This window comes from Geotrypetes seraphini, chromosome 8, assembly GCF_902459505.1.
Source record: "Geotrypetes seraphini chromosome 8, aGeoSer1.1, whole genome shotgun sequence".
In the NCBI taxonomy this organism is placed as follows: domain Eukaryota; kingdom Metazoa; phylum Chordata; class Amphibia; order Gymnophiona; family Dermophiidae; genus Geotrypetes; species Geotrypetes seraphini.
In genome coordinates, this window is record NC_047091.1 from 127,896,340 (window position 1) to 127,912,544 (window position 16,205).

Sequence of the window (16,205 nt, forward strand, 5' to 3'; positions counted from 1 at the left end):
CCATACTGAGGAGGAAGTGATGTCACCGTCGATGACGACTACTTAACTTTGGGACTTCGCTAAGAGTTTTAGCTTCCCACAGATTGAAGAAGTTGTATCTCTCCCCTGAGCAGCTGAATCCTAACCCCTCTTCCCCTCTTTCATTAACTGCTTTTGGGTACCCGTATCTATATCTGTCCGATATTCGAAAGTTGTTCACTTATTAGTTTTTTTTTTCCTATTACGTTGAGTGCATTTGACACTGACTTTTTCATGCTCCTAAATTATTTGTACTTGGAAGAAGTGACGTCACCAGCATAGATGGCTGCCTGACTCTTGGACTCAGTCTGTAGTCGCACTAACCCCTGTTAAAAAGCAGTGATTTCTACCTGCCTGAAGAGCGGGGACTGCAGAATCCTGTTGTTGAATCATGTCGTCAGTGAACCATGGCATCTAAGAAGAGCGAGGGGAAGAAGTTAGGGAGCTGAGATGTGGACCGTTTGGCACAGCAGCAACCACGTGGAAGCAGCCTGCCCATTGAATCGACTGCTGGGGTGCTGGCAGAGTTTGACTCTGGCAAAGGGCAGCAGCCTGTGGTGCAAGATGGAGTGCGCTAGTGGGGAGCCCCTAACTAAGGAGGATATGTGCATCTGGATCGTAGAAGTAAAAACAGAGATAACAGCAGTGGTGCTGCAAGTTAAGGAGGCGATGAAAGAGATCAAATCAAATCTGGCGGAACTAGGCTGTTTGTGTTATCCTTAGGCCTGTGGTTCAGTTTGGGGGACTCATAGGGGGTAGTGGTTTAAAGTTCTTATTTTATAATGTAAGGGGTCTGAATACACCCCATAAATGTAGGGAGCTTGTTAGGGAGCAGGTGGATGTCTGTTTTATACAGGAAACCCATCTTGTTCGAAAATATGACAGATTGGTTAGAGATTCCAGATTTCCTACTTCCTATTAGGCCTCTCAGGTTGGTGTCACTAAGGGTGGGGTTGGTATCTTATTTGCAAAACATCTCCACGTGACCGTTCAAGCAGTTCATCAAGAAGCGGGGGGTATGTATTTGATCCTTGTGGTGGATATAGGAGGCTCTCTTTTTACTTTGGTAAATATCTATGCCCCCAGTGTCAACCAGGGGGATTTCCTGTGTGCCCTTAATCCCACTATATTACATAAAAAAGAGGGGGGTGCTCTTGGTAGGAGGGATCTTTAACTTAATTAATAAGAACATAAGAATTGCCGCTGCTGGGTCAGACCAGTGGTCCATCTTGCCCAGCAGACCGCTCATGCAGCAGCCCCTAGGTCAAGACCAGTGCTCCAAATGAGTCCAGTCTCACCAGTTTAGCATGAACTTGTCCAACTTTGTCTTGAAACCCTGGAGGGTGTTTTCCCCTATAACAGACTCCGGAAGAACGTTCCAGTTTTCTACCACTCTCTGGGTGAAGAAGAATTTCCTTAAGTTTGTACGGAATCTATCCCCTTTCAACTTTAGAGAGTGTCCTCTTGTTCTCCCTACCTTGGAGAGGGTGAAGTCTGTCTTTCTCTAAGTCTATTCCCTTCAATATTTTGAATGTTTCGATCATGTCCCCTCGCAGTCTCCTCTTTTCAAGGGAGAAGAGGCCCAGCTTCTCCAATCTCTCAATGTATGGCAACTCCTCCATCCCATTAACCATTTTAGTTGCTCTTCTCTGGACCCTTTCGAGTAGTACTGTGTCCTTCTTCATGTACGGCAACCGGTGCTGGATGCAGTACTCCAGGTGAAGGCGCACCATGGCCCGGTACAGCAGCATGATAACCTTCTCTGATCTGTTCATGGTCCCCTTCTTGATCATTCCTAGCATTCGGTTCGCCCTTTTCGCCGCCACAGCAGCACATTGTGCAGATGGCTTCATGGACTTGTCGATCAGAACTCCCAAGTCCCTTTCCTGGGAGGTCTCTCCAAGTACCGCCCCGGACATCCTGTATTCGTGCATGAGATTTTTGTTCCCGACATGCATTACTTTGCACTTATCCACGTTGAACCTCATTTGAACCTCCGTGACTTGATAACTCTACTGGGGGGGGGGGGGCTGTTTATGGGGCAAAAGACAGAAAAGCTTTTAAGGTGTTTTTCCAAACACTTAATGTAGTAGATGGGTGGCACTGGTTATTCACATAAACCCGTGATTACACTCATTACTCGTTGGTTCACAGTTTATAGAATTGACTATCTGTTGGTGGATAAAGAGCTGGTTTCTAGGGTGCTTCAGGCAGCTTTTGAGCAGATTTATTGGTCTGATCATGCCCCAGTGTGGCTTCGGTTACGTGAACGGCAAAGGATCAAGGAATATAATATTGGAGACTGAATGAAGCCTTAATGGATGATTCGGAGGTTAGGAATCAGTTACTTGGTTGGACTGAAGACTATCTGGATCTCAATGGGGGGTGGGGCTTGTGCATATGAGAAGGAGCTTGCAGGAATGGGGCAGGGACAGGAAAAGAACTCAAGGGAATGGGACGGGAAAATGAGTTCCTGCAGGGACAGGGAAAAATTTTTCCCCGTGTCATTCTCCACTTTGAATATTGCCAGAGACGGAGCTTGGCATAGTGAGCCAGGAAGGTTGTTCCAAGGGCCAGAGGGGGAGGAACTGGTGGATAATCAAGCTATTTAAGACTGATTTCTTCAATTTTATAAAATACTTTACTCGCCTGAGGGGTTAGAAGGGGAGAGAGAGCCTGGGGAATACTTGGAGGGAATGAGTCTCGGATGGGTGGAATGTGGGGAGGCAGAATTTTTGGATCAGCCAATCTCCGCTACAGAGGTTGCTAATGAGCTTTCAGTGATGAAATCAGGCAAGTCCCCAGGACTGGATGGATTAACGATGAAGTTTTTTTTTTAAGTGTTTCCAGCCCATCTTGGTTGATACCCTGGTAAGGCATTTTTTTTTTTTTTAAATTGATAACTTAAAGAAAGCAAAGCAAAGCACACAACAATACATGAGTGCAGTGGCTCTTCAGCACTCCCTGCTACAAAAAAAAAATTAGAAAGACATATACACTAAGCAAGCATATCCCCTCCTCTCCCTCCCCCCAGTTCAAGAAACACATACATGAAGTGCATTCTGACCTCCCTTGTCAGAATTGCCTTCTCCTATACATCACAGAGATCTCTCTTCTTATTTCAGCAATCATACCTTAAAAGTACCAGATCTTATCAAATTGTAAAACTACAAGACAAAGCATTTGCTTATTTTGGTCCCAGATTGCAGACTCTTCTTCCACTAGGAATCTACCTTGAAGTGGATTATATCAAATTTTGGGAAAAAGGTTAAAATATGATCATTTTCCACAGACAACTAAATGAGATATTTTAAATTTGCAATTGCTTAATACTGGGACTTTACAATAGTGCAAACTGTTGGAAGTTAGATTGAACAGATTGCATTTCAATATAATGGTTCTGTATGTATAGTTATTAGATTGTCCTTCATTGCACACTATTTTAATTGTAACTGACCTTGGGCTTTGTTTTTTTTTTGCTAAGGTACGGAATGGAATCAAATAAAAATATATAAATAACAAACTAACCTGTAATCGTGGAGATCCTGTTCCAATCACATTGGTCAGCAAAAGTAGCATGTCTCTACGAGGGAGTAAGTCAGGGCCATTCTAATGCACATAAACAGATAAACGAATTTCAGAGAAGCCAGCATATAAATAACACCGCCCATTTTCAAAACCTCTTCCTAGAAACAAGAGATTTCATGCGCTATAAACACACAGATTATGGCAGCCAGCACCACAGTTTAGGCGCCTTGCCTACCAGGGTAGGCATAAATACAATGAGGAGCTTAGGAGGATGAAGTCTCATGACAAACCGACCTCATCCACTAGCCCTGCTTGATCACTGCTGGACCTCAGTTGAGCATGAACTGTAAAGATCTGGAGAATGTATACAAGCAATTCCTCTTCCTCTTCACTATCATTGCGTGTCCCCATCAACACCGTCCTCAGGAATGGAAAAACATAGGAAAACGCAGGAGCTGACAAAGGAGAAGCAACTGGAACAGAAAGAAAAAACAAACTATGGGAAACCTTCACGCCCAAATTTCTGCTAATCTTTGTGTGTCATCATCAGGAAAAATTTATTTTTATTTTATTTATTCAATTTCTATACCGTTCTCCCAGGGGAGCTCAGAATGGTTTAAATGCATTTATTCAGGTACTCAAATGAGTTGTTTACCTGTAACAGAGATTCTGCATGAACAAAAAAAAGAATGCAGTCCTACTCTACGTGTCATCACCGATGGAGCCTAGTGGACCAGATTGCTTCTCTAGCTCAGTAAAGTCAAAGATTGAATTTTCTGAGCATGGGGGTTCATGTGCTATCTTAAACTGTTCCCTCCCTCAGTCTATAGCTAAAGTGATTTTTTTTGTGGGGCTAGCAGGAGGATAATAGTGGCTACATTCTCCTATTATCTACTGAGAACACCCTGTTACAGGTAAGCAACTTTGCTTTCTCCGTAGAACAGTTAGGGAAATACAAGCACACTCTAGGTGAGACTCTAGCTGAGGACCACCTTGAAACAATTTTTTTTAATTTGCATTTATAATTATTTCACATAAAATGAAATAAACAAAAATAATAGTCCACATCAACAGAAAGCAGCAGCTGAAATAAAAATGCAGGAAATTCTAAATTCTAAACATTAAACCCGCCCCCTCATCATCAGTCATCTCAAATTTATATATCTACTTATTTTACTCCTTAATAGAAACTTCTTTTTCAATCAGTAATCTTAAAGCTGGGTAGGATCAAACTAAATATACCTTACAGACTTCAAAGTTATCATACATTTACAGGGAAACTGAAGGAAGAATGCTCCCCTCCTAATGCAGCATGTGTTCAGAAAAGATGTAGATTTCTGTAACACCCAGACTGCGGGTTGGGATTGAATACCTAGAGTATGGAATCCCAAAGGGACGTAACAGAAATGGCACTTAGGAACAACAGACAAAAGAAATCTCACTAATCTTCTCTTACCAGGCTCCCCCCTTCCTGTTCGACCTGGGATAGTGTGAGTGTGTAAGAGCTTCACAGCTCGACTCACAGCAGCATGCAACTCTTCCTGGCACCAGCTCTCATCTAATTCACACTCTGGTTTCAGCAAACGTAATGTCAAATGACTCACTAAGGTACCTGTAAAACAAGAAGAAATACTTCCTAATTTATGCAGCAAGTAGAGGTAGTGGAACACATTTTTGTTTTGGACAAGCCCGAGCTCTGCCTCCTGTTCCCACCCTGATTTACATTTAGTTAATTGTATGTAAATCACAGAGAACAGTCTTGTCTAAGTTAGGTCCTTGAGAGCAGAAAACAGGCTAGATATTCAGGATATCCTTGATAAATATTAGTCTTTAAGCCCGTTACATTAACGGGTGCTAGAACATATGTATGTGTGTCTGTCTTTATTTCTTTATCTCTCCTTAGCCGCTTTTTTCATTCTGCCTTTCTTTTTCCTTGCCTGTCCATCACCACCCCATGCCTGCTCCCCCTGTCCATTTTCCCTTCCTTTTACCTCCCCTGTGTCTACCACCACCCCTTAACTGCTCTCCTTATGCAGCAGCAACCCTTCTCCCTTTGTTTTACCTCCCCCCTGTCCAGCAGCACCTCTTTCCTTCTCCCCCTGTCCAACATTAGTCCTCCATTCCTTTTTCTTCAACCCCCCTGTCCATCAGTATCTCTTTCGTTCTCCCCCTGTCCAACGGGTGCTAGAGTAGACGACTGTTTTTTTTTCCTTTCTCTCTCTGTGCTTGGATGCTGTCTGTCTGTCATTTTTTCTGTCTGTGTCCCTGCCTTGCGCCCTGCCTGCCTGTATTTCTCCATTGCGCCATGCCTGCCTATCTCTCTGTGGCCCCCTTCTCTTCCCCGCCATGATTGGTGTGTGCCCCCAGCACACCCTTCCCCCCAAAGCAGCCCTGTTTCCCAATGCCCCTGCCCCCTTTTGTGCTATGCCTGCCTGCTCCGTGGCCCCCTTCTGTTTGCCCCCTATGATTGCTGTCTGGCCCAGCAAACCCCTCACCCCAAAGCAGCCCCCTTTCCCTCTCCCCTTGTTGAGCCATGCCTGCCTGCTCTGTGATCCCCTGCCCATGATTGCTGTGTGCCCCCAGCACACCCCTACCCCCAAAGCAGCCCCTTTCCCTCTCCCCCTGCCATGCCTGCCTGCTCCCTGTGCATCAGCATTTCCCTCCCCCTCACCTGTTCCTTCGTAGCAGCATGCACATAAAACGACTCCCTTAGTTCTTTGCTGGATTTTGTTTTAAGTTTAAAGATGCCGACGCAGCTCCTCTCACGATCCCGCCTGCGTCGGAAGCCTTCTCTGACACAGGCTGGAATCGTGAGAGGAGCCACGGCGGCAGCTTTAAACTTAAAAAAAAAAATCCAGCAAAGAACTAAGGGAGCCGTTTTCAAAGCCGCCGCCGCAGCTCCTCTCATGAGCTGCACTTATATTATGTTGGAAGATGAGAGAGGAGTCGCGGCGACGGCGGCAGATTTCAAATTAAAATAACTTAGGCGGCCAGGGAGTTTAAGGGACAGGATTGTAGAGCTGGAGCAAGTCCGTCCTGGGCCCGCTTATGCCCTCCACCGACAGCCGGCTCCCTCGAAGCCCTCCTTCCCCCCACCCCCTTTCCCTTCCCGCGGTCCATCTGGCTGCGTTCCCTGTGCAGCAGCATTAGCGTTTCCTCTACCCCCCCCCCCTTTCCCTTCCCGCGGTCCGGACTACAAACGTGGTGATTACAGCAGTGTGTGCATCAGTCTCCACACGCTGCTTCGGGTCCTTCTACTGCCCTGATTTACTCAGGCACATCCCTGATGACATCATCAGAGACGCGGCAGAGCAAATCAGGGCAGTAGAAGGGCCCGAAGCAGCGTGTGAAGACTGATGCACATGCTGCTGGAATCGCCATGAGGGCCCGCGGGAAGAGACTGGGGTGGGCGGCAAAGGAGGAACGGAGATCGGCGGCGGCAGGAGGAACGGAGATTGTCGTCTGGCTGCGGTCCGGCTTGTGGAGGCGATCGGTTGGTGACGTATTCGTGCGCATGCGCACTCCTTCGGCCACAGACCTACAGCGCACGGAACACGCAAATAGAAGTGCGCATGCGCGAGTTAGCCTTTTATTATATAGGATGATGATACGGTGACAAAATTCATCACCGTTCCTGTCCCCGCGGATAACCGCGGGAAATAATCCCATGTCATTTTCTAGTGTCTATTTCAACCTCAATCCTTCTACACCAGCATTCTTCAAAGCAAAGCTTGAGGGTCAGTGGTTGTGCCTAATTATACTCTGATTCTTCCCTCTCTCCTTAAAGAATGACAAGCTCTTGAAAAGCTCTTGTGAGACAGGAGTGTGAGTGGCACTAGCTGAAACTAGGAGAGGCACTGTGTTGGAGAGTGTGGAAATCAGACATCCTGAAGCTTGGGGAAGCACTGTAGAAATGTTAGGTACTTTAGATAAGTGTTTTTCAACCTTTTTACACCTATGGACCGGCAGAAATAAAAGAATTATTCTGTGGACCGGCATCGGTCCATGACTGGCGGTTGAAGAACACTGGGCTAAGTCATGGGCCAGACCCCGCCCATCTCTACCCAATCTCCACCCCGGACCCCGCCCCATAATAGTACTAATTGTAACACTATTTTTTCCATTCATTTTTCACAGATACACAATATAATCTTATTAACACATAATGGCTGACCACAAAATTAAACTACACAAATCACACTGACAGCAGATATAAATTCTCAAAATTGACATAATTCAATCACTAAATTCAACAATAAAATCATTCCCCCCTACCTTTGTTGTCTCCCTCCATCCATGCTATGCCTTATCTTCTGGCCTGCTCCCGCCTGGCCATTTTATGCCGCCTCCGGTATTATCTTCAGGCCGGCTCCCTCTTCCTCATTGATGCAGTGCACAAAGCTGCGGGCAGAAGCTCCTTGTGCGTCCCATGCCTCATCTGGAAGCCTTCCCTCTGACGTTTCAATGCCAGAGAGAAGGCTTCCAGTTCAGGCGCAGGATGAGCGTAGGAGCCACTGCTCGTGGCTTTGTGAACTGAATCAGTGAGGAAGAGAGAGCTGGCCCGAAGATAACGCCGCATCAATCGCACCGTGGACCGGCGGTCGAAGAACACTGTTTTGGGCCTGATGCACATGCTGGCCCTGTGGTTGAAGAACACTGCTTTAGATCAACATGGGAGTGCTTAAGGAGATGTGGCCATGAGCATGCTGGATCAATTAATTCCCGAGAGCTAGTAACTGCATTGACACCCGTTTCAGTTTTGTCTACACCAGCAGTAATATCCCTGGATGCCATATGATCAGATCTGGTGAGGATTAATGACATGATTAATACTTCTGTTAAAGTTACTAGGGGGCGGCTGGCCCAGAACTTTGATGGATCATTGATTGATGTTAGAGAAAACTATTAAAGAAATATGAGTGAGGTTCTCCAGCTACATGAAAACTGGGCCTCCTCCTGTTTGTAAGGCATTTTATTTGCCTGTTAAATCTGATAATAGGACAAAATGTGGAGGTACAGAAGTGACAATGCCTTATAGTTTGGATGTAACTACTTTGCTGGAGAACTCATAAGTTGCTGAATCATACAGAACAACTTTATTAGTGACACTGGTGTTCCTGCAAGATGTGGATTTGATCATGATGCTGTTCTTTCAGTACTCACAAGTTTTGTTCATGGCCCATAAAATCTGGATTTTTCATGATGTGACTAGACAAACTCAATTGTGTAAGAATTGTATTTTTTGCATATGAGCCAAGAAATTCATTCTCCAAGCGCATCTTTTGTTCTTTGTTATCCTTAGAAATGTGTTATTACCTATCTTAATACCAGATATGAATATTTTGACCCTTAGGCTCCTCCCTCTGTATCCTAGAGTACAAGGAAGAGGAGACTAAGGCTTGACTTGACCAACCAGGGCCTTAGACTCCGCTCCCTTGTATCCCAGGAAAGAGAGGGAGAAGCCCAAGGCCCTGATTGGCTCAGACGCCTTGGGAGGGGCCTTAGGCGTCTGAGCTAATCAGGGCCTTAGGCCTGTCCCCATGCATCATGATGCATCAGGGAGGGAAAGGTCTGCCATTTTGGACTGGCGAGCCTCCAAACAGGACTGATTGAGCTTTCCCCCTGCTCCAATTTCTTTGAAAGGTACGGGGAGTTCATGGGGTGGGATTTCAGGGGATCTCCAGTGGCAGGAGGGAGTGGGCATCCCTCCTGCCTTTTTTCAGAGGGGAGAAGGGGAAAGGTAGGGGATGTTGGGGGGGCGACTGGCGCGGGAGTGGGCCTTTGGTGACAGGAAGAAGTGAGCATCCCTCCTGCCATTTCGCTGCCACAAGGGAGGGAAGGTGGTTGGCATGGAAGGAGGGAGTGGGCATCTTTGCCATTTTTTTCTCACGCGGGAGGAAATGAGCATCCCTCCTGCTGATTTTCGCTATCTTGCGAGGGGGTGGGGTATTCCTAGTGCTGCGTTCATCAGGTAGGACCATCAACGGCAGGGGAAGGCTTTTTTCATTTTTTTTATGGGACAGATATTTCGCAGGTATAATTCATGCAAAATATCTGTGCCATTAAAAAAAAAAAAATCTACAGGCAGACCTGTCGATTTTTTCAGCTCGCTAAAACCCTTGCTTTTTTTTGTGCATAGCCAAACAATGTTAGTGCAATCACTTGGTTAGTTTGCATGGGGTTTTAGCTAATTTGCATGGCCGGATCGGAAAATGGGCGATCGAGGGGAAAAACATACGGTGAGCCGTTTTGGGCATTGGGTCGGCAAGTGCGATCGTTGCTAAGGTTTAATGACGATCACTGGCTTCAGTGCATCTAGGCTTAAGTCTCCTGTGTATACTGACCTTAAAAATAGTCTCCACAGCTTCAACTGCACACATCTCTGCTGTTGCCTGGCCTCAATTGCTACTATATGACTGGTAAATATACTGCTTCATTGATATCTACACTTTCAGCTGTCAGTCAGAGTGAAAGACTGATACTCAACCCCTACAGAACTATGCACACGAAGGGGGGGAGGCAAAATCACAGCCAGCACCCTGAAGAACCCCACTGAGCCACCTGTGGGTGCTAGAGCCTCTGTGATTTAGTAGGCGAGCAAAGCTACTGGGGATATGGACCCCGAGCACCACAAAGTTTTGCTGTAGGCTGGCTAAACAGGACCTCAAGGAATTAATTTGCTGGCTACAGACCAAAGTCTGCTTCTCCATGAAGGCAGAGCTTACCCCTGCACTGGGGAGCTCTGGTGCACTGAAATCAACAAAAATTGCAAAAAAAAAAAAGCAAAAAAAACCCCCACAGAAAATAATAAAGAAATATACGAGCAGATCAGAAAGACACCTTCCAGCTTGGGTGCAGAAGGAAAAACTGAAGGGGGCAATAGAGTCCTCTGGAGGAGGAGGAGTTGAAAACCTGGAGTGCACGCTTCATGAGAATGGGGGGAATACCCTACTGTCCAGAATAATACACCTATTGCACTATGAATATTATTTTAGCAAACAAGAACCTGGAAAACATATCCAGTTGCCCCAACAGCAACACTTCAGATAAAATTTAGGACTAACCTAAATGTTTTAGTCGAGAAGGCATGACACAGTCAGCTAAGGACAGGAAGGAGATTCGAAGTCGAGGAGCTGCAAGTGGAGAATTGAACAGGGGCAAGAAGGAGCGGATTAAACCTGGGATGTATTGGCACAATCCAAGGGGTGCCTTCTTTACGACACTATTCAGTAGTGCTAGAACTGCCTTCAATTTCTCATCCAGCTAGAAAATAAAAAAGAGGAATGGTTAGTGTAAAAAAATTTTGTTGTTTTTTTGTTACAAGAAAACAATAATCAAAATAAAACAAAAACCTAGTGCACATCTTTACCCATCACTTTAAAATAGATCTGTGTGCACTTAAAACAGGTCATTGATTAAAATATTAAAAAGCTATATTGACTTGAAGGACAATGACAAGTGTTTCATTAAGCTCTTGTTTGTGACTCACCTCTAGCAGCCCCTTCCTAATCTCACACTCCCTCTCCAGCTGAATTTGCAGCATTTCCTTCTGTTTGCTGCTCAACTGCACTTCATCCTTTATACCCTTCTTTTTCTTGATTTCCTGCAAAGAGCAAAAACTTACATTAATAACAGTTTTGCTTTTCCATCAGCAACAGCACAAGTGACAGGTGAAGAGGGTAGATGCAGATAGAGACAAAGGCAAGAAGGCAAACAGGCAAAATACAGATCCAGCCACACCTCTTTCAGTTCCAGCTCAATAATCTGCTCTTTGAAGGAGTAGGCCTTGTTTTCACGCTTCATGTTGGCCTTCTTTAAGCTGTCTTGCTGAGCACTACAGAAAGAAAAGATAAAAGGAGGTAACTCCTGGCAAGGATCAATGAAGGATGAACTGTCAATACAAAAATCCCTTTTACCTCTGGATGATGGACTTATCATACAGTTCTCCTTCTGGGGTTTGCATTATGGCAAATTCTTCTCTTGTTACAAGGTGGAGTGCAGGATTTTCCAAAGAGACATTGATAACGTTCATTAACTGTGGAAGCACTTTATTCGGTGCAAGATAAGCAAGAGCACTCGCAGCATTCAACGTAGCCTGCAATGAGAAATAAGGAATAATCAGCCCTGACCCAGACCAAATCTATAGGGACAATGAACTTCAATCATCTCTCCTAGGTTGATCCCCATTGATCTTTCACTGAACCAAACACTTCGATCAGCAGAGCTAAGCTGAGGTATACGCTCTTACTCCAGTGTATTTTGGGATCTGTATTCCTGTTTTCATAGAAAAATCATAAATGTAATAGAGCGAACCACATTACTCTTGGTGGAATTCTGTGCAAAGAGAAATCAGGGCTCGCCTAATTCTCTCTCTTTTAGGCTTTCCAGACTGTTTCAGATACTGACGGTTGGGTTATACATACTTACCGGTAGAAGAAGACTGAGAACACAAACTCAAGTACTGTCTTAATGATCCTGTACAGCCACTAGTCTGTCAGTATGAAGAGCTGCCTGATGATTTGACTGAGCGAAGTAAACATAACTTGACATTTTTGAACCACAGTCAAGATATGTGATGAGAAAGTTAAACCTGAATCAATAATGATTCCAAGCACTTTTACTGACTAAACAATGGATAGTAAAACCCGTTATAGATAGCAGAAAAGATGGAACTACAAGATAGAGAATGACAAGGGGACAGGTACCCATAGGACAGGAACCAAGCCTGTGGGGCAGGGATGGGGACAGGTACAGAGCCCGCAGGGCTGTGTCATTCTCTAAAAACCTGAGACTAGTATTAATATGTAAAAACTTAACACAATCTTAGACAATTAGCAAATGAATTCAATGATTTTAAAAAAACCTGCAGAATCAGCTGTTGGATTTCAATGAACTACTATTAAATGCCATCATTTGTGCCTTGTCTGCCATCTGCAACATCCTTCCATCATGTGCCCAGCTACTCAAATAGCTCACTGTTACTGCAACAGATTCATCCATCGTTGCTGGCATCAAGGAACATTGCCAACATTTAATACTTATTTTCCTGTTCATCAACTATACAGTTTAGGTTCTCTTCTACAACCATGTTTGAAAGACCATTAACTTTCCAGATCACGTAAAACCAGACAACTGAATCTTTGGGAGAGTTATACCAAAACCAGATAGAAACAGAAGGCTCTATTTGTGATTTATAAACAGTTGTACAGAATATTGTCCCTTTTTATACTTTAATAAAAAGATTTAAATATAAAATTCAAGGCTTGTGCAAATCAGGACAGAGTCCACGGGAATGGAACAGGAACAGATATGGAGCCTGCGTGGATGGGTCCCAATGTCATTCTCTACTACAAGATCTTGATGGTTCTCTCTTACAGCATGGCTCTTGAAAGGGTGAGATTATGTAGGAGAGGCTTCTCTGCTCCAGTGATATCTTAATGCATCTAGTGGACATCTGATCAGTTTGGATACCTTTGTGGCACTTAGATTCTTCTAAAACAGGTCTATCTCTGTATGTCTAAGTTTTGTCCATTGTAAACAATGTTGCTGAAGGGCTGTCAGGTAAGATTTGCCTCTTGTAAGATGATACCAAAATCTGCAATAGAGTAGACACCCCTGATGGTGTGAATAACATGAGGAAAGACTTAGCGAAGTTTGAAGAATGGTCTGAAATTTGGCAGCTAAGATTTAATACTAAGAAATGCAAGATCATGCATTTGGGCTGCAAAAACCCAAGGAAATGGTGCAGTTTAGGGAGTAAAGAACTTTCTTGCACGAAAGAGGAACGAGACTTGGGTATGATAGTATGTGTTGATCTAAAGCTGGGCAAAAGGTTGAAATGGTGATAGCGAAAGCTAGAGGGATACTAGGGTACATAAGGAGAGGTATGGCCAGTTGGAAAAAGGAGGTATTGATACCCCTATATAAGACCATGGTGAGACCTCATTTAGAGTAGTGTGTATAATTCTGGAGACCACACCTTCAAAAAGATATAAACAGGATGGAGTTGGTCCAGAGGAAGGCTACTAAAATGGTTGATGGCCTTCATCATAAGACATATGTATGGGGACAGACAAAAATCTCAATATGTATACTTTGGAGGAAAGGTGGGAGAGGAGAGATATGATGCAGATATTTAAATGCCTATGTGGTATAAACACACATGAGGCAAATCTCTTTCATTTGAAAGGAAGCTCTGGAATGAGAGGGCATAGGATAAAGTTAAGAGGTGATAGGCTCAGGAGTAATCTAAGGATATACATTTTTATAGAAAGGGTAGTAGATGAGTGGAATAGTCTCCCGGTAGAGGTGGTAGAGACTAAGACTATGTCTGAGTTCAAAAAAGTATGGGACGAGCACATGGGATCTTTTAGGAAGATGAGGAGATAGTGGATGCTGTGGATGGGCAGACTGGATGGGCCATTTGGCCTTTATCTGCCTTCATGTTTCTATGTTTAATGTGCATGATAGCCTCTCCGTTGTCAAGACGGAGCAAAACAGTTCCCTGCACCTTGAAACTTTTAAAAGATCCAGTGAACAGAGGAATTCTCCCTCCTCACACTCTTCCCCTTACACAATCAGACAGGTCCCCACGTCCACATGTAAGGCCAAGTGTAGTAAGCACAATTGCTACCTAATACAGCAAAGTCATCCAGACCAGCCAGTTGAACATATTTACTTAGTCATTCAAGAACTGTCAACCAATCTGCAATGACAGTCTTTATAGAAATTTGTAAAGACCGATAAGAAGGGGTACCCAATCATCATAAGCAAGCTTTGCGACAGGCTTATGGGTCCTGTCTGACTTGCGTACCACTACTACTACCTGTATTTCTATAGCTCTACCAGACGTACGCAGCATTGTATAGAGTAACAAAGAAGACAGACCCTGCTCGAAAGATCCTACAAACTAAACAGACAAACAGGATGTTGCGGATACAGATAAGAGGAACGATTAATTTGCTGGCTGGGTTGGGGTTAATTTGCTGGCAGTGGGGAATAGGGTTATGGATTAAAGGCTATATCAAAAAGGTGGGTTTTCGGTCTGCTTTTAAACAAGAGAAGGGAAGGGGCTTGGCGGACAAACTCAAGTAATTTATTCCAGACACAGGGGGCAGCTAGATGAAAGCAACGAAGTCTGGAATTGGCAGTGAAGGAGAAGGGTACAGCTAAGAGCAGCTTTTCTGAGGAGTGAAGTTCTCTGGGAGGTGTATAAGAAGAGAGAAGAGAGGAGAGAAATATTGAGGGGCAGCAGAATGAACACACTTTTAGGTCAGCAATAGCAGCTTGAACTGTATGCCAGGGAACCAGTGAAGTGATTTAAGGAGAGGGGTGACATAAGTGTAGTGAGGTTGGTAGAAGATGAGTCATGCAGCAGAGTTTTGCAGATTGCAGAGGGGAGAGATGGTACTGCGGTAGACCAGTTAGAAGTAGATTGCAGTAATCTAAGCATGAGCTTACGAGTGTGTGGACAAGGGTCCGAGTAGTGTGCTCAGAAAGGAAAGGGTGAATTTTGGTGATAAGAAGCACCAATCTCAATTTTGGCTACTTCCTGTTTCACTAAGGACCAGTCATCAGACTCACGGTCAAGGACATGCTCAGCCCACCGAAAAGCCCGAGCGACCAGACCGCCACACATCGCCGCCTGGACCACTAGGGCAGTGACATCAAAATTCTGCTTAAGAAGAGACTCCAGCCTACGCTCCTCCAAGTCCCTCAAAGCTGAGCCGCCCTCAACCGGCACCATATGCCGTTTTGCAATGGCTGAAACCACCGCGACCACAACCGGCATCTTCAAAGTATCCCCATCTTCCTCCGTGATGGGATACAGGCGAGCTATAGAGCGCGCAAAACAAAAGGGCGACTCCGGCATCTTCTACTGCACAAGTACAATATCCCGAATATCCTGATGCATCGGAAAAGAGAGGGAGGCTGAGCAGATCCCCCGAAGGAGGGGGGGTCCATGACACGCTAGGGCTCCTTCACAACTTTTCCAAATCTTAAAAGATCTGACAGACGGGGGGCGTGGCTTGGACGCGCATGAGGAAGGTCGGCTAATAAGTGAGCTCCAAGAAAAAGACCTTGAAAGACTGCAAAAAGTCTAAAAGAATTTTAAAAAAATAAGAAAAAAAGCTTGGATTAAATAAAGAAGATAAGATAAAAAGATGGCAACAGGAAAACAAAACAAGAATGACTTTGCGATGGCTGGTAGCAGCAAAAGAGCAAAACCGGAACAGGAGACAGGTTCAAAAATGACAGATATAGAAGTAATAAAAGAACTAAAGGAAATAAAAGAAATGCTATCAGTTTTAACAAAAAAAGTTACGAATATATCAGAGGACGTTTCAACGCTAAACAAAAAAATGGATCTCCTGGAATTAAAGTCAAATAATCTAGAAGAAAGAATGATGTTTGTAGAAGAAGAAGCAAGTTACAGTCGAACGGATAGAAAAAAAATAGAAATACTTACTAAAGAAATTGAAGATTATTCTAATCGAGAAAGAAGAAGTAATGTCCGTTTGATTGGATTACCAGAAGGAGCAGAAAAGGGAAATCCGGTAGTCTTTATTGAAAATCTGTTACCCAAACTACTTCCGATAAAAACAAAATATCCCATAGAGGTAGAAAGAGCACATAGAGTGCCTATGAAGAGAGGAGAA

General features: G+C 44.4%; 1 protein-coding gene across 2 annotated transcripts in view; it reads right to left on the reverse strand.

Annotated features, from left to right (window-relative positions):
* GCN1 (GCN1 activator of EIF2AK4) overlaps positions 1–16,205 on the reverse strand; it is a 324,708-nt gene that overhangs the window by 163,549 nt on the left and 144,954 nt on the right. For both annotated transcript variants that reach the window (XM_033954090.1, XM_033954088.1), the window contains exons 21-27: positions 11,463–11,641; positions 11,287–11,380; positions 11,036–11,149; positions 10,611–10,809; positions 5,003–5,158; positions 3,841–4,019; positions 3,547–3,627 (exon numbers count right to left, since the gene is read on the reverse strand). In XM_033954090.1, coding sequence (XP_033809981.1) covers positions 3,547–3,627; positions 3,841–4,019; positions 5,003–5,158; positions 10,611–10,809; positions 11,036–11,149; positions 11,287–11,380; positions 11,463–11,641 — 1,002 coding nt within the window. The remainder of the gene's footprint in view (positions 1–3,546; positions 3,628–3,840; positions 4,020–5,002; positions 5,159–10,610; positions 10,810–11,035; positions 11,150–11,286; positions 11,381–11,462; positions 11,642–16,205) is intronic.